The 27,159-nt window shown below is 37.2% G+C and overlaps 3 protein-coding genes across 3 annotated transcripts; 2 read left to right on the top strand and 1 right to left on the bottom strand.

Annotated features, from left to right (window-relative positions):
• Window positions 1–1,065: 1,065 nt before the first annotated feature.
• On the top strand, window positions 1,066–6,140 carry LOC144658731 (lactadherin-like). The gene is made up of 3 exons (XM_078519200.1): window positions 1,066–1,580; window positions 3,648–3,955; window positions 5,677–6,140. Exons 2-3 carry the CDS (start codon window positions 3,698–3,700, stop codon window positions 5,815–5,817), a joined length of 399 nt encoding a protein of 132 aa, XP_078375326.1. The 5' UTR covers window positions 1,066–1,580; window positions 3,648–3,697; the 3' UTR covers window positions 5,818–6,140.
• Window positions 6,141–12,099: 5,959 nt separating this feature from the next.
• On the top strand, window positions 12,100–16,669 carry LOC144658199 (uncharacterized). Its single transcript, XM_078518569.1, has 4 exons — window positions 12,100–13,282; window positions 14,829–14,888; window positions 15,246–15,335; window positions 16,019–16,669. Exons 1-4 carry the CDS (start codon window positions 12,224–12,226, stop codon window positions 16,070–16,072), a joined length of 1,263 nt encoding a protein of 420 aa, XP_078374695.1. The 5' UTR covers window positions 12,100–12,223; the 3' UTR covers window positions 16,073–16,669.
• A 5,042-nt stretch (window positions 16,670–21,711) lies between these two features.
• On the bottom strand, window positions 21,712–26,992 carry LOC144656747 (uncharacterized). The gene is made up of 4 exons (XM_078516980.1): window positions 25,019–26,992; window positions 24,241–24,303; window positions 23,419–23,507; window positions 21,712–22,730 (listed from the first exon to the last, which is right to left on the bottom strand). Exons 1-4 carry the CDS (start codon window positions 26,024–26,026, stop codon window positions 22,718–22,720), a joined length of 1,173 nt encoding a protein of 390 aa, XP_078373106.1. The 5' UTR covers window positions 26,027–26,992; the 3' UTR covers window positions 21,712–22,717.
• Window positions 26,993–27,159: the final 167 nt, after the last annotated feature.

Genomic DNA, 27,159 nt, shown 5'->3' with positions numbered 1-27,159 from the left:
AACCTTCGCAAATAGTTTAAACCTAATCTTCTTATAAAACAGCTTCAACACGTTGTAAACTGGAAAAAAGACTGCTTAAAAGGAGGTCTCCCAGGCTATTTATATTCTCTGCAGATCAAATTCAGGAAGATTTTATGTGGAATCAAGCTTTGTTTATGATCCGATGAAAGATTTTCAAGCACTTTTACTCTACTATCGAAAGATCTGAATACTCAGCACGTAAACCGTCTTGCACATTCCTATAAACTATCACAAGGTTGGATAAGGTAGGTAGGTAGGTAGGAAGGTAGATGGGTGGGTAGATGGGTGGGTAGATGGGTAGGTAGGTAGGTAGGTAGGTAGGTAGGTAGGTAGGTAGGTATGTATGTATATAGGTAGGTGGGTAGGTAGGTAGGTAGGTAGGTAGGTAGGTAGGTATGTATGTATATAGGTAGGTAGGTAGGTAGGTAGGTAGGTAGGAAGGTAGGTGGGAAGGTAGATGGGTGGGTAGATGGGTGGGTAGATGGGTAGGTAGGTAGGTAGGTAGGTAGGTAGGTAGGTAGGTAGGTAGGTAGGTAGGTATGTATGTATATAGGTAGGTGGGTAGGTAGGTAGGTAGGTAGGTAGGTAGGTAGGTAGGTAGGTAGGTAGGTAGGTAGGTAGGTAGGTAGGTAAGTAGGTAGGTATGTTTTTCATCAATAAAACCATATTTATACCTATCGATGGAACTGTCATCTGTGAAACTGCTTATTGTGACAGGCAGTAACTGGCCAAATGGAATGTAAAGCTGGCAGCCTGTGTATTCATTAATGGTTCTTTATACGTTACTTTGGCCCGGTGCTTGAGTAGCTGGTGCTTGAGTAGTTGGAGGCATTTCCCACTTCTCAATTTTGTCATCAATCTCATCAAGCCGCTCCTTGTCAATTGCCGGTTAATTATTACTTATTTTTGGTGTTTTTCTGCCTTAGAAAACTATAAGTTTTTCTTCAATTTTCTTTCCAATATGTATACACTCTTTTTTCCATTTTTTTTCCTACAGTATTTTTTGCTGTAATTCGCGCTTTAAGGCTTGGAAAGCAATTTTTTAAATTTCACTCAATAATGGATAGTTGTAGTGTTTGGTTGGTTAAAATGGCATTTTGAAATTTCAGTTCATTTGACCTTTTATGTCAGTTTTCGACTCAGTTCCTTTTTCCGGGACGATTTTTATGCAAAATTACAGCATTCAACCATGGATATCGTAAACTGTCAAAATGTTCTAAACTTCTTGCCAAGACATGGTTTCCTTTATCAAAAATTGTAAGCAGGTTGTAATCACATTAAAATGCATGCACAGTTACAAAACTTTTTAGATTCCACATTTTTACAGAATTGAAGGAAGTTCTCACTTCCCCTTGTACAGTGGGTGTATAAATAGGCATTCTTGTTTTGTTAAATTTTCAAGGAAGTTTACTTTTTTAATGATTCATTTTCAGCGTGTTCGTCGATTGAACGACTCACGGAGCGGCTGGATGAGATTGAGGACAAAATTGAGAAGTGGGAAAATCCTCCAACTACTCAAGCACCAGCTACTCAAGCACCAGCTACTCAAGGACCTCTAGGTAACGTATAAAGCACCATTTTTGAATATTCAGCTTGCCAGCTTTACATTCTATTCGGCCAGTTACTGTCTGTCGCAATAAGCAGTTTCACAAATGATATTTCGATCGATAAGTAAAAATGTCTACCTACCTACCTACCTACCTACCTACCTACCTACCTACCTACCTACCTACCTACCTACCTACCTACCTACCTACCTACCTACCTACCTACCTACCTACCTACCCCCACCTACCTACCTACCTACCTACCTACCTACCTGCCTACCTACCCCTACTTGCTTTTCTTGCTTATGCGATCAAGGAGGGCAGAAGTAGGCGCCTCAAGATGCAAATAGCATTAAAAAACCTCACTGCCATGAGAAGAAAATTCTTGAATATGGCTTGCCTTCTTTTGTTGCTGATTTTGCAAAGAAACATCGCAGTAGTACCTGAAAATGCCCTGGCTACTGACAGGCTACTTAAAATATCCCGAGGTATAGCTATTCTGCTGCCGGTGCGACGACGATAAGAGGTTATAGATTTAAAGTCACCTTCTAAAGACTGTCTTGACACTTGGGTCACTCTTTCTAAGTCAGAGGCTTTCATTAACCATATTCAGACCGGGTTAATGAAGAGATGATGAATCATGTTATTTGGATCAATAGGAACTTATTTAGCCAATGTAAATCCATATATCAACCAAATTTTCATAAATATGTGATAATTATAGTCGGATCTTTTCTTAAAAGTAAAAAGGTTTAAATGCCAATTTGTCACCAAGTGAATTATTTGTCTTGATGGGGATAGTCCATGGCATCCTAGTGGATATCCCGTCTACTGATCTATGTCAGTAAAAGGTAAAATGTTACATATTTCAAGCTGCTCTTCAAAAACTGTGTATAAGGAATTTCTTTCTTTTAAGGCGGTCCCTCCTACTGGTCAAGCCAAGTGGGATGAGCAGCCCCCAACCCTATTTTATCTCTTTTTCTCGCGAGCCAGGAAGCAGACTAAGCCTTTTAAAAAAGCGGCCATTTTTTTTTATCCACGCACTCATTACGCGTAAAATTCTGCGCAGTGAGGATGCGCTATGCAATACTAAGGAATCATCTTAACTTAAGAGCCTTTTCTCTTTGTGGTATCGATATAGACGAGGCAACATAATTGCATAACGAAGTTCTTTTATCTCTGTTAATATGTTCCAGATTTTACCTTTCTAGTTGGCCAATTTATTTCTTTTCGTGTATGCTTCAATTAGAATGTTCCTAATTCATTCTATTTTAAAAACTGACCTTCATCGTTTAACTCTTAAATAAAATTGGTATTGTAACGTTAGTGAGATGTGTCTGTCTAGCTGTAGGTTTGAATGTATTTGTAAGAAAGTCGAAATTAGCGTAAGTAAATACAATGTATGGTCGTAAAATGTAAATATTAAACAAATACTCAGTTTTTCCCCTCTTTTCATAACCGCCCCTTGTCCAGTTGTTTACTCCCGTAAATATCATCGCTGTTGTCTTTTACAGTTCTAATTTAAATGACCCATTTGAGGTGGATTTTCACGTATGCTTCAATAAAAAGGTTCCTAATTCATTATTTTTTAAAAATTGACCTTCGTTGTCTAACTTTTAAATAAAACTGGTCTTGTAATGTTAGTAAGATGTGTCTGTCTAGCTGTAGGTTTGAATGTATTTGTAAGAAAGTCGAAATTAGCGTAAGTAAATACAATGTATGGTCGTTAAATGTAAATATTAAACAAATAATCAGTTTCTCCCTTCTTTTCACAACCACCCCTTTACCAAAACTACCGCCTTCTCCTTTGTTTGGTCCCGTGAATATCATCGATTTTGTCTTTTATAGTCCTAATTTAAATGACCCATCTAAGGTGGATGTAAGATTAATCTTGCTGGGAACAGGATTTGGTAAAGTGGGTTGATATCACATGGCCATATTACTTAGAACCAAGCCTGATGTCTTTTGACGACTGTTGTAGGAAAATATCTTGGAAAGTACAAGGAGCGCTGGTTTAACTGTACTGCGATATTCACTATGGATGTAATTGACTGTAGTTGCATTCTGCTTTTCCTCCAGTATGTGGACCTGTAGGCGTAGCAGATAAAAACAAAATACCAGATGCTAGTATGACGTCTACTTCAATAAACAGCCGTGATATTCCCAGCCATGGTCGATTGAACAGGGAAGGACAAACCGGAGCGTGGTGTACAAAGGAAAAGGTTATCAAGGAAGACTATCTTCAAGTTGATATGGGTGCAGTGCATTCTGTTTGTGCTGTGAAGACACAAGGACCAAGAGGTGAGGTCTTTACCACAAGTCACAAATTACAACTGTCAACAGATGGAGTAACTTGGAGCGCTTACAAGGAAAACGATGATGAAAAGGTGAGTGAGTGAATTTAGCATTGCTCTAAAAACTAGAAACGCGTTACAGGTCGAGTTGAGGACAGCAGCGGAAATACATGTACAATTGACAGAAACTGTTCAGTGCTAATAGATTGAATTCGTTTCCAAATATTGTTTAGTTAGGATCGGGTTGATGAATTTCATATCTATTTCCGCTGACCATTGCTCTTTACAACATACACCTACACCAGGTCGCTTATCGACTGCAGTAAGTGCTGTTTCGCCAGGACACAAGAGCTATCTCCACCAGACACGGTTCCCTTCCCCCAGGACATGTTGTTACGTCTCTGTAGTAAATAAGAACGACAATGATGAGAGAGGAGTTGTATTGGTACTAAATTCTGCAGGTGCTAAATTTTGCAATTTTTGATTTGGACAAAAATATATGTTACAAACATTGAAAATATGTCAAAAAACGTTAAAAAAATACGTTTTGTGGGTCTTTATTTCGGTTAACCTTCAATGCACTCAAGTAAGCCTGTTTACTGTAACAGCTCTTTTAATTTGCATGAGAAACACAAATTTTACTTAAAATTGAAGAAATTTTAATTGAAGTGAACTGATAGACCGGGATCAAATCCACCGCCTTCTTTTTTTTGTCTGTGTAAAATTTTCTTTTTTCTTATTTCCGTAGTTTGGGTTAAGTTTCGTCTGTGTCAGATTGCGAATTTCTTCCTTGACAAACGACGCGGAAACGAAGACTTAAAGACCTCGATGTCCACTTGTTTCTGCCGTTGAGTATTCTCCAGATTCATTTCCTTCAATTTTAGACTGAAAATGTCTTTTAATCGTTAACGGACAAAAAACATTGCCTCGAAAGAGCCTACAACAGACGCCATTTTATTTGTTTGGTCAACCATGCGTGAATATAAAAGGGTGTGGGAAAACGAGCCTGCAATGTCGAATACGTTCTGACAACGTGGTAAAAAGAAAAAAAAATCCGCGTACTGCGTGGTACTTGTTAGACTAAGAAAAAATAAAAAAAAGGTTCTTACTAAATGAGTATTAATTCCCTTTCGAAAAAAAAAAAAAAACTTCCATATGTTTCGGGCTCAGCACTTCTCCTTCTTCTACTCAAGAAGAGTTCTGACAAAGTGACGGTCAGCAGTTATCCCCATGATAACTTACGGACTTACTAACAGACCCTCTAGCATAGTACGGTTACTGACGTAACCACAAAAAATCGGACTTTGCCAGACTCCGAAGAAAGGCACACCAACGATAAGTCGTTATACATTTAAACACCTCAGTTGAATGCCGATAACTCAAACCCTCAATAACTCGAACCTCACACAAATTGGAACCTTTTTTCGATTCCCTTTCAGGGCAGATTCTAACTTATTTTACCCTGATAACTCGATCCTGCGATTACATCAAACCTTCGATAACTCAAACTTGTTTTCGATTTCCCTTGAAAGTTTACCATTATCGTTGTTGTTGTTTTTATTGCTGTTATAATTTTTTGCTGTTGTTATCCATGTTGCTGGTGCTGTTGCTATTATTTTTCTAAAGCTACTACTGTTGTTGTCGTTGCGTGACGTTTAATCTGGTGGGTGAAAATGATATGTCACGAGAATTCGTAAGCTCGATTTTCTTTTTTTGCGAATTGTGTTAGGGTGTCACGCATTTTTGCACATTTCATTTGTACCTTTTCTTTTCTTTGGAACCTCATAAGTTGTTTTCTCTCTTTACATTCGTAGGTGTTCGAAAGACGCATGGATCAAACTGGAATTATACGGCGTCCACTGCAAGGTGATCCCAAAGCCAGATTTGTTCGGTTCTATCCCACTTCATTCATCCGTTGGCCATGCATGGCAGTTGAAATATTTGTGCTAAACTGATACAATATCTAATTTGCTTATCATTGATATAGTTAGAGTAAATTTGTGGTACTCCTGAGTTCAAAAATCTATCCTAGTTTTATCTCTTTTCGAGCATGCAGAGCCGTTTCTTTATGGATGCACTTACACACGCAGGTCAAAAGAAACTCAAGCATTAATTGCTGCGTGATCTCAGCCCACGCTATATTCTATATTATCATAGACCGCTTCTTTATTCGGGTCTTATACAGAAAAAAGAAATGATACAATAATATCCTGTCAACCGTTATTCATGTTCTAGCAGCCAAGTATCAATGTTGTAGCACCAAATAAAGAACTGTTAAACCGCAAAATAGCAGAGGTTTTTTTTTATATATATCACTAAGTTAGTAATTGCTTGGGGGATGGAGTAGATGAGAAGAAGATTCTAGGGTCGCATTTGTAACTCTATATCGTGGTCACTTTATTCCACTAAATGTCCCTTTTACTCAAGCATAACATGCCAAGAATAACAGTGTGACATAAAGTTGCTGAGAGAAACCTGATAAAGAAATTCTGCAGTTGTAGGGGTAGAGGGTTGTCCAATCGGCGGACCAATCCAGGGGGGGGGGGGGGGGTGGCTACATTACTCCTTGTCTATGTATATAGTTAGCGCACCTGACTCAAGAGCGAGCGTTCCGGGTTTGAGCCCTGGCCGGGGTCACTGTGTTGTGTCCTTGGGTGAGACACTTTACTCTCATAGTGCCTCTCTCCACCCAGGTGTATAAATGGGTGCCGGCGATATAATGCTGGGGGGTACTCTGCGATGGACTCGCATCCCATCGAGGGGGGAGTAGAAATTATCCTAGCTGCTTAATGGTACTACAGGCACTTTTGGTACTACTGGTACTACAGGTACTACTGGTACTACTGGTACTACGGGTACTACGGGTACTACGGGTACTACAGGTACTACAGGTACTACAGCTACCACTGGTACTACGGGTACTTCAGGTACTACGGGTACTACTGGTACTACTAGTACTATTGGTACTACTGGTACTACAGGTACTGCAGGTACTTTTGGTACTATAGGTACTTTTGGTACTACAGGTACTATTTACTATATTCGTGATGGTTAAGCAAAAGCGACTATAGTCGTGACTTTTAAGTAAGAGTGTCTATTTTCGAGACGGTTATCATGGAACCATAACCAATTTTTTACTGGAAGCACCAAGGTTGCATTATCGAAAAATCTGTTCATTTTTGTAAAATAAAACTAAAATAACCTCGGAGATCAATCACTACAGGCAAACATTAACCCTATTCAGACCGAAGGGGGGGGGGGGGGGGCTTTTGAGGCCCGCGATGACTTTGAACTCTTATAACCTTTTTAAGATTCAACCAAACGCTGCCAAACTTTCTGACTTTTCCTCAAATTTATCTGGCAATAATTTGGTAGGGTTGCATGATGTGTCAGGAACTTGACATTGCCATGGCAACGGCATTTTGACAGGCATGTTTTCCCAAATTTGTAATTTTAAGTGTTTCTGTTAATGAAAATTAACTTTAATGGAATTATTTTTACATTTTTATTGTTTTAAAGCATATTTTTATTGATTTTGAGTACTTTGCAGTAATTTTGTGTGGTTTTCTGGCATTTTGGAAGAATTTTAAATCCAAGATGGCGGATCCAAGATGGCGGCTGTTTTGACATCATGATGTAATTGTCACGTGATGTGACGTCACCATCCCACGTGACGTATACCAAAAGAAAGATTTTCGGACATACAATACTTCCTATAAGTTTCATTGTGATTGCTCTAATATTCTGGAAGTTACATAGGGGGGCTTCAGAAGCCCCCCCTCCGGTGTGAGAAGGTCAAAATAAGCCCTGTCTAAATAGGGTTAACAACGCAATGCTCCAACAAACCTCAAAGCTGCAGATACCAGAGCAGATAACTAGAGAACGCGCGCGTTACCAAATACGATTGAGCTGGAGGCGATATCATCTAGTTATCTCTAGTTATTCTCTAGTTATCTATCTCGTTCTCTGGTTATATCCGTAGTATCTGTAGTACCAGTAGTAGCTGTAGTACCTGTAGTAGTAGTACCTGTAGTATTAATTTCAAGCCAAGGCTATTTTTTGGTAATTTCACACTTTTTGCAAATATTTCTAGAGATCCTAAATTTGCTCCCAATATTTATTATTGAATTTTATTTTTTTAAGAAATAAAAAAAGAAGAAGATACCGATAGAGATTTCGGCAACAATCTTCACATTATTCATGCATAAAGTTCGACAAACGTAACACACTTTGCCTGATAAAGTTCATTTTAAAGTTCATTTCCTTCGGTATATTCCTTGCTGCAAGAAATCCAGGATTAGCGATCACTGCGCGCAATGCATTTTGGGTGAATATGGGCCTTTAAATTGAAAATAACACGCGGGGTGGTCATTTATTAACTTGTGGAAAACATAATCTCCATGAAATCAATTTATAAACATCAATTCAAGAAGATATCGATAGGAAAGTGTCATCAACACTTTTAAAACAAAATATTAAAATTTTCATTATGCTGAACACCGAGGAGGTGTATTTCTACTCCAGTTTATTTGTAATCAGTTTGAAGACAAGGCATATGTACGTGGTTCAATTAAATCTAGCACGCGACGTACTCTTGTTTTCGCGGAAGCAACCAACATAAAATCACGGGAGAGGAAAAGGTCGACACGAGGACATATTAACCGGCTTGGATTTATCTTCAATGGAGGAAGACATTAAAAGGACAACTCGAAGAGAAACGTTTCTCTGTCTAGGCTCGAGAGAGTGTAACGATGCTCTCTCGAGTAGCACCTAACGAAGCTATCGTGTATCTGGACCAAGAAATGGCGACATCGTCACAACCCACAGCAAACGACACCTCGTTCGTTGTAAATATTCAAGAGCAAGAAAATGTCAACGAGAAGCTGCTTAAAGAAATTGATAAAATTTACAGTCCGGTGTTGAAGCTGATGAAGTTGTTCGGAATATATTTTGGAGATGCATCTTTAAGACGTTGTTTTTTGACCTCGACGCACACCCCGGGCCGTTGCCATAAACTGAGCGTTCTTCCTCGCATTTATTGTGGTGTGGTAGTTTCTGTTTTTTTACCTAAACGTTATTATGGCTTTCTCCTGCATTTTCTTTGAAAATGATATCTATTTCTTTTTGACGGTCAGTTTCTGGAATTTATTAGTCGCACTAAACGCTACCTTGAGTTTGGTTCTGTTCCGTTTAACTGGTACGAAGAAATCCCGATTCGAAAATTTCCTTGTTAGGGTATCTTCCGTCGTTAAGGATGTTAGGTTAGAAAAGGTGAAAGCGCAGGCGAAACAGTGTTTAACCGTGTTTTGTGTCTTCGTAATAACCTTTCAAGCAAGCCTGGTAGTCATCGAACTACTGCTACCAATCAACCTTGGAAATTATAAACCTTGGAATGACTGGTTTGGGTTCAAAGTGCTCTCTATGATCTTCCAAATTATTGGACTTGGTGTGTGGCTGCTACCAATTTCATTTTATTGCATAACGTGCAAGAATTTGTTGATGGTTTACACAAAAGAGCTACGCCACGACTAGATTGAATATCAATAGACCTAGCGGCTTTGAAGATGGAGTACCACAAACTGTGTGAAGTAATCGCACATGCTGACAAGATGCTCGCCCCTCTTCTTTTAGTTTTTGTTTCTGTGTACATACCGCTTTTTTGCTTTAGTTTTTCAAATGTTGTTAACTTACGTGAAGAAGATAGGCTGTTTTTCTTACTAGGTAATCTAGCGTGGCTACTGGCTGCAGCTAGTATCTTAGCTGTCATCTTATTGTTTGGATCAAACTTCAGCGAAAAGGTATATTATGTTTGTTCCATTAATGTTTGTTTTGGTATGACAGAAACATCCTCACATGAATTTAGATTAATTTCATTTCGGCCCTGACAAATATAGGTGATGGAAATTTTACTTTCTCAAGTTTGTAGAACCGCAGTATTTTAAACATTTCCCAAGTATTGGCATTGACTTTTTTTACTTCAGATTAACGGCTTTCAAACGATTTTGCAGACGTCTTCTTTTTCAACAGCTGACGAAGTGAAGGTAGCTACATGTATTTTACTCTCATCGACGACTAAGCCACCTTGGCACCTTAGCAACGTAGATTTATTTATATTATTTCCAAAAAGCAAAAAAGTCCACTCTTTCATTTGTAGCGCAAAACGTGACCGGGGACAAGTCAATACTGAACTATCAGAATTGCAGTACCAAACCTTCCTTCTGGGTAGAAAAGATACAAGTAGAGTTTTCTCCCCTTTTATTTATAAAGGAGGGAGTAATAGTCAAGTTGCAATTGCGAAAACGCCGCTGATGATCTTATTTTTTTCCATCAGTCAGTGATGTTCCTGCTGGATCTTTAAGGTGACCCAAAGGGTCTTTCTATTGGGTGACTGGTTGTTATCACTAAATCCATGTCTCTAACGATAAAGCCCTTGATTCTTTTTATTTTTTAAATTTTGTCAGCAAATATATATGATGGGGAATGCCCCAATAACGTTGACAAATAGCTTTAGTTTAAACTTGCAGGGTTTACCAGCAATACGAATAACATCTTCATAATGTCAACATTAGTTACCAAAGACGGCAACACTAACGGAGGTTAAAGGTACCCTAGTGTTGGCCTTTTAAAGTAACTGACTTTACAACATGGTTTACTGTACCAAAATGTCTCAGCATTGTTTGCAAGTACACAATTTCTTTGAGCCTTTGCCTTGCATGGGATATCAAGAAGAAACAAATTGGCCATTTCCGAGTTACCCTTTGCCTCTGTTTCAAAACGAGTCTACGTGCGAAACCATTCATATGAAAATCAGTTTCACCTACAGGTCCATTTTCATGCAAATCAAACTCATTTTCATAGAACCCTTATACTACAGGCTAAAACATTTCTTAAAAAAGTGATTGGCTAAGACCAGTTGTATTTCAGCCAAATTTGAATTACGTGTAAAAGTGAAACCCTTTTTTGGGCTTCTAATAATCTATAAATTATTAGATCGCCTGAGATCAAAATAAGGGAGGCCTTATTTGCCAACTTACCCCTTTCTCAGAAGAAAAATACCTCTCTATACAATCGTTATATTGTCGGTAAATATGTTGCGTCTAATTACTCAAGGAATATATCTCGAGGGAGGCGAAGCTCGTCCACTAGAATTTTCTACTCAAGTCAACGTTATTTTGAACGTAATTTTGAACCGCTTCAAAAATGGGAGAAAGTTGTCATGGTAACATACCGCAACATGAACAAATATATTCTACAATGACAAATATGCCGCGCTAATTACCCGAAAAAAAAAAATGAATTGACAATAGAAAACAGTTGAATCCCGATTTCACGAACCCTTCGTTTGTCGAAACTCCTTCTTTGGAAGACTCGAACCAATTGTCGTTTCCTATGGATGGCACTTCACTTTATCCCCCCCCCCCCCCCTTCTCCTTCCTCCGATATCTGGAATCTCCTGATTTCTCGACGGAATTTTCGTTTTTCCTGGAGGTTCGAGAAATCGGGATTCTATTGTATTGGGACAGGGACATAAATCATTCAGTGCTTTGAGAAAGTTTATTGATATAATGCTCAATGGAAATAGCCCATAGGTGGTCCCAAAAGCAATATTTCACTTATAGAAACATTTTCTTTTTGCATACAAGCCTCGTATTTTATCTCCCCAGGAAGAATACAAAGTTTATAAAAGAAAACCAAGGTAGATTAAGCACGTCAACTTAGATTTTTCAGAGTAAATGAGTAGCACATTGCTTTAGTAATAATAATAATTGTAGATGACAGAGTTCCTCCCTTTCCTTTTCTCAAAAGCTTTGAGGTATTTTGTTTTTATGTAATGCCTTACAACTCACTTGAAATTAAAAGGGAAGCAGCGAGTGATATAGCGGTCATCATTGTTTTTATATTGCATTCGTAAATAATACAAGTACAGCTGTTCATTTCTCAAGTAAGAAACAAACAAACATCCATACATTAATTATTTTTTTCTAAAGGATTTTTAAACATTCGATGGTGGTAATCATTTTTACACTACTGTTATTTTCACTGAGACCATCGGAATTCAAATGCAATTATTAACTCATCATATTTTTACTACTAGTTTAATTCACGATATCTACTAAACAAGTCAGGGAAACGAAGTCCTAATCAAATGCTGTTTAAATTGACCCTACTTTGTTTGGAAATGAATTTTTAATCTCAATTAAGAATAAGAGCTATCCTAACTCCATACGTTATTTAAGCTGAAAAGAAACAAAAGTAAATTCAAAGAGAGTAATTAATTTTTAAGACTGCTAACGAAGTGAAACCTGATACGTTTCCAAAAACTCAACAGCAACCAGTTTTGTATTTTTTTATCATTAAGCCATGACTTCTCGAGTGACACCTAACGAAGCTTGGGTGCTCGGGGATCCCAAAATATTGTCTTCCTTGATTTCAGTTCAAGCTACGACGAACGATGTTCCAACAGTCAACGACTCGATTTCAGATCAAGAAAGTGTCAACAAAGGGCTGCTTAAAACAATCGATGAGATATACACTCCGGTGCTAAAACTGATGAAGCTGCTTGGAATGTACTTTGGAGACACAAGCTTGAAACAATTGATACATGCGAGTGGTCGTTGCAGAAAAGGGGTCTATCTTCAGCGAATTTATTGTGGTGTGATAGTTTCTGGTTTGTGGTTGAATTTTGTTATGGCCTTCGTCAATATTATCACTGGAGATAACATCTATTTTTTCATCATGATCACTTTATGGTGTCTGCTAATCGCACTTTGTGGCACAATTTCCTTACTTGTTCTGTGCACGCCTTCGGCAGATACAACGAAATCTCGATTCGAATGTTTTATCCGGGGTGTACTTGTTGTCAACGGAAATGTTAATTTAGTACAGGTGAAAAATAAGTCTAAAAAGGGGATCATTTGTTTCATTTTTGTCGTCACGGTTTCTTCAGTGGGTTGTTTGCTTTCTGATCTACTTTTGGGCTTAAATCTTACATCTTCTTTACCTTTTAATCAATGGTTTGGCTTTTCTATAATTTCAGCGGTGTTCATAATTATAGGTTGTGGTGTGTGGTTTCTTCCAATTCTCTTCTTCTTTATTACATGCTCAATACTGGAAGAGATATTTGATGAGCTGCACAAACGAATGTCGTCAATGCGTTCAAACTCAATAGACGTGGCGTCTTTGAAGACGGAGTATCAAAAACTATGTGAAGTGGTCGAGCTTGCCGACAAGGTGCTAGCTCCTCTCCTCCTCGTGATGGTTTCTGTGTACATCCCACTGATATGTTTCATTTTCTACCAACTCGTCAACTTACCCCAGGAAGAAAGATTGATGGCTCTTATAGCTAACCTCTTCTGGCTTCTGGCTGGAGCTAGCATCTTTGGGATTATCATGTTATTTGGATCCAATGTCAGCGAAAAGGTATATGACACGGGAGGAAATTTTGTTTGAAGCCATCAATTATCTTACTATAACCAAAGTTGGCTTCTTCTCTTTTGTTATTTATTCCCCGGCATAGCAAATCGAACCCAATCGAACTAAATTTCAATCGAACTCAATCGAACTCAATCGAACTCAATTCATGGATTGAGTTCGATTGAGTTCGGCAATCGAACCAAATCGAACTCACCGAAAAGAAAAATATTCAATCGAACTCAATCGAACGTTCGATTTTCGAACTCTTGATTTTTGTAAAACCGGCGTTGAAAATCTATAACCAGATCTTGGAAGCTCGAGTTACTTCAGCCCGGAGTTTAGCACGTGGTCGCAGAAATGGCTTCAGATGCTCTGTGGGTTGTAAGCTTCAAATGCATAGTAGAAGGCTACCAGGAATGCCGCTTTGACGTCAAGGATGGCGAAGTTTTCGATGTTTTAAAGAAAATCGGCGATAAAGGCCGTGCATTCCGAATTGCAAACGAGCGCGGACAATTAGGTCACCTTCAACCCGATTCAACGTGAACTAGTTTCTTCCCTGTGGCCTGTAAATGCTTCGATAACTTAACAGAAGATGTTTTTGTGAGTTTCAAGAGAACCGGGAACAGATGCCAACGAAATAAACCGAGGTACGAGGGAATTCAATCCGCTCTCTTTTTTGCCACAAAAGACAAGCAGTACAATCATAAGAGCGCGTAGCCTGCGTGGCCGGCGTTCAAAGGGGAAGGAGAAGGGGAGTTCGCGCTCTCTCCTCGCACCTCGCGCTTCGCGCTCGAACTCCCGTTCTCCTTCCCCTTTGAACGCCGGCCACGCAGGCTAAAGAGCGCCGCGGGACAAGATAACCCTTGACACCCAGGCCAAGAAATCAATCTACACGAACATCTGATCATTTACTTTGATTTTGACCTGAGGAAAAAAAATTACTGTTGCATTTACTATTTATCCTTTCTATCACGACAGTAAGATGTTTTTAAAAAAGGAAATGGTGCAATAATTATTGAACACGCAAGCGGGAATAACGATATTTTTGTTCTGTTTTGTTCTGTTCTCATAACTGCGGACAGGGGTTTCTGTTATTGAATAAACTGTAAAAATGCGCAAGAAAAACCTGCTTTCGACGGGCTTGCTTTGTATGTATAGGTTTACCAGAGCCAATCGACCGCAATCCATTTAATTGTGTTCGAATTAGTTCGGTTACCGAACTCAATCGAACCCAATCTGATTGATTGGGTTCGATTAGGTTCGATCTGTTCGATTGAGTTCGATTTGTTCGGAAATCGAACTCACTGAAAGTCTGGTGTTCGATTGAGTTCGATTTTCGAACGTTCGATTAGCTATGCCGGTTATTCGTATAATTTTATTTTATATTTATTATTTCCTTTTATTTTTGTTCCCTTTTCATTAAAGTCGTTTTTTAGGATTTTTTTCGCATTCGCCTCTAAAATTACTCATCAAATTAATATAAACGATGTGACTTGTAAAACCATCGCGCCTTGATAATTCATCTTCCCGAATCTTGAAATTTCTCTTTCAGATTCAGGGCTTCCAAAAGACGTTACAAACTTTTCCCGTTACAAAAGAAGACGAAGTAAAGGTACTAGCTTGTTTTCTTTACACACGCTTACGATTTTTTTTTTATCAAGTAACTCAAACACGCAAAGCTCTTCGAACGTTGAAAGGTGCAAAAGTGTTTGAATGTCGACGTAGTACAACTACGTTGTAGCCTGAAAACTAAAATACCAGCTCAAATGCCCTTATTTAACTTCGCACGATATTTTAAACATAGCTCCCCCCTCCCCAAGAAGTATCGCTTTAGCTTACTACCTCAATCGGAAAAAAAAATAGAACGCTTGGAAATTAAAATTAAACATAAGAAAAAAAGACAAACAAACAAACAAACAATCTTTAGATGTGAGAATTGAGTTAACCTTTCTTTGTAACCGTCTTTTAGCTAGTGATGTTTATGCTGGACCTACAAGGTGACCCAAAGGGGCTCTCTATCGGAGGATTGGGAATCATAACAAAATCCATGTCTCTGACGGTAAAGCTTTTCAGCTTCGTCTTCATTATCTTAAATTACAGACAGAGTTACAGTGTTACATAACACATTTTTTTCGTGGTGTCAGTGCATATTTATTCTATGTTTTCCTAGTGTATTTTTAATAATTACGTGGTGTTAGCACAGATTTTGCGCACAGCAAAAGTAATGAAAATGTCTGGTGATCACACATAGACAATATTTATTTACTAGTACAGTTCCTATCAGCATCTCCTGTGAAGGGATTTTAGGGGAAGAAAATAACTGAATGTTTGCTAAGCTTCGTAGCAAATGCTACAAAAATGACCATTTAATATCAATTTGATGCTCGAATTTGTACACAGCAAAGTATCGTAGGGTCTGGCGTTAATTAGTTTAGATAATTCATCTTCTCGTTTCGGCAGTAAAATGACAAATTAAATATACATCTCATCTTTATTATTTATTATGGCCCAGCCGTAACAACGAGTCTCTCGTAGCTCAGTTGGTTAGAACGCCCAACCGGTATTTGGGAGGCCAAGGGTTCGATTCCCGTTCAGGATTTTTCTTTGTCCCAAGCTCGTGTCATGTTGAACGTCTCATCTTTGTAACTTATTACCGAGCTTGAAATTTACTATCTTTATTATTTACTAGACAGTAACTGTGCTGTATTTTTCAAATTGTTTTATTTTATCTTTTTTTTTCAGATTGTCGGAGTGATTGTCTCCTACTTTACGGTTATGTTGTCTTTGCCAAAGTAATCGTTACTGTGTAAATCATGATGGTTAAACGACGGAACAATAAGTACTTTAATCATAAATTGGGCCTCGTTTCAACTGAGTGATTATGGGATGCGAAACTCTGTGTTTCAAAATATAATTATTTGATTAATATATATACATATAAACGTTAACGTTCTGACAATTTCCTGTCCTCTAGCCTAACTAATGAGCTGCGTTTCGCCATGATCCATTTTAGTATTATTGCATTGGAGTATACATGTGATGTATGTTACTTATGATATAATTTACACAGCCAAGACTTAAAATACATTGTATAACATATAAAAATGTTGTCAAAGATAGTCATGGTTACATTACCATTCAAGATAAGTTTGTTGTCTCACCGTTGCCTAATTGACTTGATGGCAAGTATACTGACGATTCATAGTTATGATGATTCCTATTTGCATTATCACATTAAGAGCGGTTTTCAATCGAGTGCAGAAGAACCAAAACTAAAGTTATCGATTTGGCCAATCACAAATGAACGGACAATCCAGTAAACCAATCAAAAGACGAAGCGAGTACATGTTACTACTGTAACTGGCGCGGGGTGGGTGAAAACGTACCTGAGCGAGTCACGATTGGTTTTGGTTTTATTTATGATAAGTTAAAAAACAGCATTTTTTTTTTTTTTTTTTTTTGTTTTTGTTTTTTTTGTTTTGTTTATTAGTGTTGATAGTATTTACAAGATTAAGTTACAGTAGACCATACAGCGTACATATAACAGAAGCGTTTTACAGGATATTGAGATTAGCTACTTGAGATTATAATTTTATGAACAATGCATATAACTATCATATTTAGTTACAATGAAAAAAAAAAACAAGTTACGACAAAATAATTTAGTTTTTTTTTTTTTTTTTTAAAAAAAGAATAATGCACAGAGAAAAAAAAAAAGAAAAAAAAAAGGAAAAAATATAAAAGAAAAAAAAAAAAATTACAAGAGATTTCCGTATGTTTGATTGAACTTATTAAGACTGTTATTTTGTATGGCAATCTCTCTTTGTATATTAAGTTTGTCCATTAAGAGTGCGAGAAAGCTGTTGAAACATAATTTTTCGTCGTGTAAGCTTTTACAGTATATGGAGTACTTAGCAATAAGAAGCGTGTAGTTTAAAGCGTACATGTGAATCTTGTTGTCAAAAATTCCATATAAAATCATAGAGTTTAATAAGGTAATATTTTCTTTAGTTTTGCTGGACCACCAATTTTGAAATAAATTCCAAAAAGCTAAAGTTGAAGGACAGTGCAAAAACATGTGATCTAAAGAATGTCTGTCAGTGAGACATTGAGGGCATATGTCATTATCCGATATTTTGGCCTTAAAAAGGCTAACCTTTGTTGGAAGAATATTATGAATAATCTTGAATTGAAACATTGATATCTTAATGTCATTTTTTATCTGGAAAGGTAATTCATAAACTCTGTTTATGTTTGCTGGATTAAAACCATACCTTAAGATTTTGCCTTCAGCGGTGGGGGGTAAAAAGGCGTTTTTTATCATAACGGAGTAGACGGTTTTGGTAGAGATTTGATTAGTTGTATTTTCATTTTCCGGCATTTGCCGGGGATTTCTTTTTATTACTAATTTCCAATTCGACGGAATGCAATTTATCAATCCAAAATATAAAGTGAAAGGTGTTTCAAGATGAAATTTTTCGGAGAATTGATTAAAAGAAAGGAAATTACCGTCGTCTTGAAGAAGGTCTTTAATACGTAGAATATTTTTTTTTGAACCAGTTTTTATAAAAAAAGTGTTTTGCCTTCGATTTTTATGTTGCGGTTATTCCAAACAGCATGATTTTTTTTAAAGCCAATCACTAAGCTTAGCTTAAAAACACAAAACTATGGCAAAAACAAATTACTTTCGATAATCGACTGAAACCACTCTATAATTTTTGTATTTACACATTTAATAAAAGCAAGAGTTCTTTTGCGTGAAATGTAATTGTACAAATAAAGCGTCTTCTTTATGGCCGCTGTTGGTATTGCTTATTTAAGCAATAGACCGCGCTTTCTAGGGCTTTACTGGCGTAATAAAACCACGCGGGATGTTGGGAGAACACGAGAAAAGCTTGTAAATCTCGAGCCGCAGGCGAGTGATTTACAAGCTTTTGGGGTGTTCTCCCAACATCCCATTAAAGCTATTTTATTTATTTCGTATTCTTTTGTTTTCGCCGAATAACAGACTTGGCAGAAAGCACTGAAAGCATATAAAACTAAAATTATAATTCAAGCGCAAGGACTCAGCGTAAGTTTCTGCCATCAAAATAATTCAAGTAAGCTTTCATTGCGACCAATTTGATGCAGTTTTAATTCCTTTCAAATAATATTTCCGAGTAAATGTTGAATGGAACGATTTCCATGTTTTTAATATTTTTCCAGTCCGATGAAAGCCGACCTGTTTATTGTGTTCCTTCTCATATGTTTTTCTCTGCGTTTTCGTTTTTTTCTCTAGTTACTTCGCTCCAACTGTGGTGAGTGGGAAAATTTGTTTTTGTGATCCACCCTCAGTAAATTTTCACATTGAGAACCATATTCTCCGTTTTAACAATCAGATAGACCAAAAGAAGATATTAAACTAACGATAATTCTTCGTCCTTTTGCGTAATCGAGCGTTGTGCGACCATGTCTGGACGGAAGCGGGAGTTTACCGGTACAATAGTACATAGGTTTTTTGAACAATTTGACCAATCAGAGCGCGCGTAGTATCTGAGTTATTTTATAATATCGTTTAATCCAGGCCTATCTTCAATATTAAGGTGGCTTAATACAGTTTTGAGAGGGCAAATCAGTCCAACCTTTAACTCTCTTGTACAATCTCCAGAAAAGTTTTGTCTTTCTCTTATCACTGTTTGTTACATCCTAAAACCATCTTATGCGATATTTAGAAAATAAAAATGCTAATAAACAGCTTAAATGAACGGCCGAGTGCTTAAGAGGGGACTGGCACTAGTAGTTTAAACGGCCTTTTTCTCAAAATCTACCCGTACGAACCTACCTCAAAATTTTCAGAAATAAGAAATTGGCCTTGATTTATCGTTCATGCAAAATAATATAAAAATCTGTAAGACAGATTTTTCGCAAAATAGGAAAATGTGATGTTTTGCCGATTTTTAAAATAGCTCAAAATCTGTCTTACAGATTTTTTCAAAATTTTGGCTGTGGACGTGGTTCACCCCTTACATTTAATTGTGAAAGTTTCATAATAGGTTGTACGGTAGGTTTTCGAGAAATTCTGGATCAAAATCTGGCTTTTACGACCTCCGAAGTGAATCAAATTGCGCGTGCGAGCGCGCGCTAATATGACGCCATGCGTCGCTAGCGATAATGAAAGACAGAATTAAAACTTCTCTGTCGGCTGTTTATCCACCTTTTTTGTCGTATTGTTTTCCGTCCCAGGTTTCAAGACGTATCTGAAAGTATTTTGAAGTTTTCTTTTGTATAAAAATGTGGTAAAAAGCGGTAAAACAGATGGAACTCTTTTTCGTTTCTGTTTAGAGTTGCTAGCGCCATTTTAGCGCGCGCGAGCAATAATGACGTCAAGCAGAAAATCGTAGCGCGCGCCTTTGAGTCACGTAAAAACTGTATTCAGCCACCTTAAGTTGGTAAAGTTAACAGCACTGCAAGGTATGATGTGATTATCCCTACAATCTGAAATGAAAATTAAAAAAGAAAGCAAATCAGATACAATGATATGTACTGAAAGGAATAATGTTGTAATTGCATTTTTTTGGCGACTACCTATTCACACCTTAAGGTTGCACTCTCAAGCTTCGTTTACGAGTGATAGGCAAACAAAAAAAGATCAAAGCTCCGCCAGAGAATGGCTTTCTAGTGCAGGATTACTTTATGGCAACAAACTCCGCTGTAACTAACGCAAATTCAAAAAGACAAAATGCGTATGTGCGTTTTTGAGTAGTTAACCCTTAATATGCTGAAATTTCTCCAAAAAACAGTTTTTTTTAACCGTTAATCGAGTTTCTTGGCTCTACGGTCCTAAGTGGTTGACGTCATAAGTCCACCTAGTCCAGTCCCTGAACTCTCTCTTCTGCGCGCCCTTTATAGGGGTTGAACCCAGGCGTGCAAAGAGAGAGTCCAGGATAACTTGCATGCGCATGCTCAGAACGAACCAATCAGAAGCGAGGAGTGTGGCGTCACTCGCTTGGGACGTGCGCGCTAAATGCTCGCTCAAATGACGAATTTAACTACGCGACCAAGCGCGCGAATAAATGCATGAAAAAAGCTGTGCTCAATTGCATCCAAATATAATTCAATAAACAGCTACAAAACTAGGAGTAGCTGACGGATAGCGATTTGTGTTTTGGCCGTTAGCTTTTAGTAGACACTGACTGGAAAGCTAGGCTTTTTAAAGTTATTCCGGTGATCCAGCTTTAGTACTCGGTCGCGTAGTTGAAGTCGTCAATTGTGCGCGCGCGTTTTCAAAAGTGCTGCCAAATATGTTTTTTTCACCCAATTTTGGGGGAAAAACTGGCGCATGCGCATGCAAGTTATCCTGGACTCTCTCTTCACGCACCTGGGTTCAGCCCCTATAAAGGGCGCGCGGAAGAGAGAGTTCAGGGACTGGACTAAAGTCCACCCAGTGTCTTTTTCTTATTATCTTTTTCATCTGCATGTCTTCTAGTGCAAATCCTTTCTCCCCTGCTATTTATTCACGATCAAGGATGCTCTTCATCCAATTCTTCATAACCGTTGTGCACCTGTTTGGTTGCCCACTGTTTCTAAAGAACTGTTGCTATATAGTAATAATATTGCCTATGACTTAGAAAGAAACTCCACAAGGTCTTTTCTTCAAGGCGGCGACTATCACAGGCGTGCCAAAGTATTTTATGTCACAAGCACAACTACATCACCTTTTTATCTCCAAGATAATGCATAGATGTGCTTTAAAGTGCTCTGCGGTAAGTCATTACTTGCTTTCAAAATTTTATTGTTATTAATAACTTCACCTTCAAAACTAGTTATCATATAATATTAATCTTCCGCGCTTTCACCGTGATAAAGCAATATAAATAATTTGATCACATTTACTGCAAACTTCGCTCTGTTTATATCAGGATAGTTGAAATATGAAAAAAGTGACGATCCATAAAAAGACTTGACAATTAAATATATCCTTGAGGATAAGAATGATATCAGAAACATTGAAAAACAATTAGTTCTTCAGCAGGAAATTTGACAAACACGTGATGTACACAAGGTTAGCATCAAAGATCTGGAAAACGCATTTGACAAAATCATTACAAATAAGTACCTGAGCCGGACAATGCTTTTTTTTACGTTCTGGAAGCTACATATAACTCTCTTTCGGGAAACAGTTCGAAAAATGTCTTTGAAGCCCTAACAAAACTTTGTCATGAACTTACTCTGCATGAACTTTATTTGACTGTATAAACAACGAACAAACTTAACTTATGATAAGACATGAATTGAAAAATCGCAACAGGAGGTTACTTTCATGAACAATCAAAATATAAATTCATCTGGTCGTTTCCCACCACTAAAACACAAAAATCCATAAAATGCAAATTCAGAAACGTGTTTTTTTTGTTTACGTTTGTATGTTGTTACGCCCTAGGAATACCGTAATGTAACTTCCAGAATATTTAAGCAATCACCATGAAACTTATAGGATATATTGTATGTGCGAAACTCTTTCTTTTGGTATATGTCACGTGGGATGGTGACGTCACATCACGTGACAATTACATCATGATGTAAAACAGCCGCCATCTTGGATCCGCCATCTTGGATTTCAAAATTTTTTCCAAAATGCCAGAAAACCACCCAAAATCACTGCAAAGTACTCAAAATAAATAAAAATGTGCTTTAAACCCGTAAAAATGTAAAAATAATTCCATTTAAGTTGATTTTTATTAACAGAAACACGTAAATTTACAAATTTGGAAAAACATGCCTGTCAAAATGCCGTTGCCATGGTGATGTCAAGTTCCTATCACATCATCCAACCCTACCAAATTGTTGCTAGATAAATTTTAGGAAAACTCAAAAAGTTTGGCAGCGTCTGGTTAAATCTTAAAAAAGTTATAAAAGTTCAAAGTCAGCGCGGGCCTCAAAAGCCCCCCCCCCCGGTCTGAATAGGGTTAAGGAACTTATGTTATCTGAGGGCAGCATATTGACCTTATGGCACATTATTATGTCTTACTTAGATGGTGAGTTCCTTATGGAACTCATGATATCTGAGGGCAGCTTATTGACCTCGTGGCACATTGTTTTGTTTTACTTGGGTGGTACGTTTCTTATGGAACTCATGTTATCTGAAAGCAGCACAGCGACCTCTTGGTACATTTATTATGTCTTACTTGGTTGGTGAGCTCCTTATGGAACTCTTGTTATCTTAGGGCAGCATATTGACCTTGTCTTAGAGTATTATGTCTTACTTCCGTGGCGAGTTCCTTATGGAACTCATGTTATCTGAGTGATACAATAATTTATTATGTTATATCATTGCTATCGCAACAATAATATTCAACTTCCTTGCAAATAGCATCTTAGACCTCCTTCTACATTTTAAACTTGTTGAGATTTTTATCAAATTTTAACTTGGCAGAGTTATTAAGACTGCGAAATATGAGATGACTATCCCGACGAGCTGCAAAGAAACAAAAAAAAAATAGTTATTTTGACTAAGCTATTACCATCTTTTGCATCTGGCTGATTGGCGGTCTATTTAAGGTTTTCAACGGGGCGTTACGACCACTAATTTGCGGAGACTAATGTGTATTGTTTATTAAAAGCTGGGTGATTCATGGCCTATTACAGACAGCGTTTAGTCGACAAATTCATTCAAATTTAATTATATTACTTTAGATTACAACTTTCCTAGCGCTCTTTAAACTTCGTTTATTAATTTGCCCTTGAGACTGGCGGCCGGTGGCGCTACGTTTGATACAAGATTTGATCACCTAATCGCGTAAGCGTTCGCCCTGCGATGCAAATAACGGATTTGTATAGTAATGCGCAAATTGAAGCAACACCTTTCCTATTTGGATAAGCTGTTTTCATTGCCTTAAAATTGAATTTTGAAAAAAAGTCAAACCTTAAATATGTTATAGTTAGTATTAAAACGTTAATAAAGTAGGTCATTTTTTTTCTTTATGTTGAAAAGGGTCGTGTTCCACGATACAGTTAGTTCATTTTTCTCATGTAAGTTGTCTATCTGCAATTCGAAAAACTTTTAATGCAAATATATTTTTTTAATTAAACCTTTCATAAAATTATACAATTATGAAAAAAGACCATGAATAAAGTAGAGAAAATGTTTTACATTTTTAACATACCGAAAGAACGAGAGACTTGTCATCACTGCCAATCCTCCAACAGACAATCCGATTGGCTCTCCACGAAGATGCATCAGAAATTGTAACAACTTGATAGAAAGTAAATAAAAAAATAATAAATGTAAGTATATGATTTTCATCCCCAAATCCTACATCTTTATTATTTCTTCTGCATTTTCCTAATTAACTTAAATGATAGTTTTATTTGCTTTCCTTTTCGGATCTTCCATTTCTTCGATTTTTTTTTTTTTTTTCGGCTATTCCTACAGATGCTACATTTTACTATTTCGTCTTTTTACACTCTAGGTACTTTAAAATCTTCATTCATTTTAAAGAATATTATTTTTCATCCAAAGGCGACCATCAGTTATAAAATTACCAGCTGTCTGCACCCTTTCCTACTGATTATAACCTTTTTTATTATATTATTGTTGACACCCCCGCTACAAAGGAGCTTTGCTTACATCTCAACATGGTCAATATACCGCTTTATGCAGAGACGGTAACCACCTTGCGAGAACGATTTGTATGCAAGTATGTTGGGTTGTTTGCAATTGCCTCGTGTAACATCGCCTGTATTCTTCTGTAATATGTTTGACCTATCAGGCACAAAGTTCTTATATTATCAACGATGTTGCTGGTATTATTATTCCCCCAATCCAATAATGCATGAACCATTTTAGCCACTGCATGAATACTTTTTAAGCAATTAAGGCGATTTTGTAGTCAGCACTTGCCCTTTGCGCCCCCTCTTCTTGCCCCGGCTATCCCTGGCTAAATATGATATATATTGCAATACTCTCAGTTTGGTTTCAAACTAACCTCTAAGTGCTCTTTACAGCCCGAAACAGTGATTTTGTGTAAGGTGTCATAGAAGCTATGTATCTACGAGGAGAGAAAGTAAAGTCATTAATAGAGAAGAAATTGACACAATCTGTTTTCAAAGTTATTGTTTACTGTTTGTGCCGCATCTTGGTTCTTAAGTAATTGTAGCTGAGTTTTAGATAAAGTATTTTATTCTCAATTTTGCTATAGTAAACCATAAGTTGTACAATGCTATGTCATTGATCAACATATGTAGCCTGAATCTTTGACCCTTTTTTTGAACGCGTATCGCAGTTTAGGGTGTGTTTTCTACGAGATAAACATTTGGCGACAGCATAAGTAAACAGTTTCGCGTACTCCTTGTTCGCGGTATCTCAATGAATTCTAAATAAAATGTCTTTCCAAAAATGATTGTCAGAGATATGTAAAGAAAATATTTCTTCAATGGACCGCAAACTACTCTTCACTACGTCCCTTGTTAAAATATAAATTCGAATTATTAATGTTACCAAAGGGATGCTAAACAAGTTAAGAAAAAATCAATTTACGTTGGGAATGGTTAAGGCACATTCAAATGTCATATTGTTGGTTGCATGGTTCGACTGCATTAAGCCCCCAGTCTAAAAATAAATTCGAACACAAAATTAGCATTGTCAGATATGTTTATAATATAATTTCTAGCACAAAAATATATTTTAAAATACATTTTCATACATGTTTCACATATGATGCCACATAAAACACTTAAAATTGGAATTGTCAAGTGCAATCTCACCTTCTCGTTGACTTTCACTCCAGATATCATGATAAAGGCTAATTTTACCGTGACGGCAATACACCAGTAAATAATGCTAATAACAAATGCGATGTCTTCTTTGCTTGAAGATGGGGACTTGACCAGCTGATAAAAGTTGATACATATCAGAGGTACATCCAAAGCAACTGCCACCAGAATGAGAGGTGAAAATACTTTGTCTGCGACAGCGACTGTTTCGCAAAGTTTACGATGTTCCTGTCTCAGTGATTCAATGTTTGGAACAGTAGGACACTTTGTTGATATTTTCTTCTCCAAATTCTCAAATATTCCGACCAGCAATTTGCATGAGACATGAAATAACGTAAATGGCAATGCCCATGCAAAGGCGACAAAAGCATACAACCCTAACTGAATCAAGCGATATGGTAATAGTCCGTTCCAAGGACGAAAACGGGGTACCGAGGTATTTCGGTAAAAATCTAAAAGCACAAGGCAAACAGTGTTGAAGACAGCAAAAAGGCAAACGAAAGCCAATAGCAAATTCACTTGAAACGTTTTAATCCCACTAATGTCAGATGTCGTAGCGGATAGGTTGCTAATAAATTGTCCAAGGCGAGATGGCGTTTTTCGCCCTTTGGGCAAAGTAAACAGGCAAATCGTGTTGACCACAGCACATTGCAGATACCAAATACTAAAAATTAGTAAAAAGAAAAATATCTGCATTTGAGCCAGGCCTTCAATGAAGAGACTCGTGACGCTCTGTACCACGACAAACCATTGACCGAGCAACACCATCGCACAATAAACACGGGGAAAGACGCTTGCATCCGCATCTACAGCGTCATCCATTGAAATATCCCCATAGAATTCTCCAGTTAGTTTCATTAGCCGTAAAATTGGACGAAACTTGCGAGCTAACTCTCTGCGGCGAAGATCGTGATTTTCTGACTCCTTCTGCCTAGTTTCATTTGCAAGGGAATCTTCTGAATGAATGTCTTCTAACTGTAAGCTGTGCACTTGCGACATTGCTTCTTGCGATGAAATTGTACACGGCGGACCCAAATGGAAATGAAAGATATAGTTGCCGTAAGAACTAATTTATATTTGACTTTTAATACCTGTTTTTGTTGAATTTAATTACATGTACTTTAAGCCGGACCCAATAGAGCTTTTAATATATATTTTAATTAAAACCATGTCCTGTAGTTTCGGTGAAAATATTAAAGTTACAGCATTACAAGGCCATTATGTTATAAGTCATTGCATCGCGTCGTTTGACATGCAATCGACAAACCAGGACTTTAAGTAGAACATGTCCCTGAGCAAAACAGAAAAAAGGTGACATAAGAATATGTGTCCGGTCTGACTGCTCTGTTATATATTGACCTTAACTGTGACGAATTATTAATGATACTAATTCTTTAATGAAATTCGTTCTGTGTGGGTATTACCACATAAAGTGTGCCGTGGGGTTTCTCTTTGTTTACAATATTCCTTCCTAACAAATTAAAGCTCGATTCTTACTGTGAAATTTTCGTCACTAGGTTTCTTATGCAGAGTTAAATTCATATTTAAGGTCTCGGTCACTTAATCCTTGCAGTGGATTCTGTCGACTAAATTTTGTCTCAACAAAGACAGTTAAGCTTGACCTACTTTTACCGACCTAGAAATATATTAAAGTTTGGTATAATATTTCTTTGTAATATTGAAATATTAAAATCTATATATATTGAAATATTGTAATATTAAAATTTTTCAACTTCATTTCACATTTTGCTGACAAAATGTGGCCATAAATTTTCAAGCATTTAAACACTTTCTTGAAGCTCTTTTCAAATGGTGTGTTTTTTCAGTGGCAACCTGTAAGTGCGAACGGGCTCGATTCGAGTAAAATATAACATAATTATAACCTGCGCATGCCTGTGGATGTTCTCTTTTTTTTATTTTATTATTTAAACAATTTTAATGTGGCCTTACAAACTTCCTGGGTGCTAATCTTCAAAAGTAAAACAAATGTCGTCTCCTGTTGTTACCGAACTACATGTATCCAGACATAACACGCAAATCAATAATTATTAAAAAGAAAACGACAAAAGTGACAGCATTCCCTCATAATATATTTTTTATGATAAAATGTCTATAAGTTGCTAACGATTTCT

The sequence above is a fragment of the Oculina patagonica genome, chromosome 6, assembly GCF_052425735.1.
Source record: "Oculina patagonica isolate OP01 chromosome 6, crgOcupat, whole genome shotgun sequence".
NCBI classification, from domain to species: Eukaryota; Metazoa; Cnidaria; class Anthozoa; order Scleractinia; family Oculinidae; genus Oculina; species Oculina patagonica.
The sequence above is the reverse complement of the archived record's forward strand: the minus strand, read 5'-3'. Positions and strand labels throughout refer to the sequence as shown.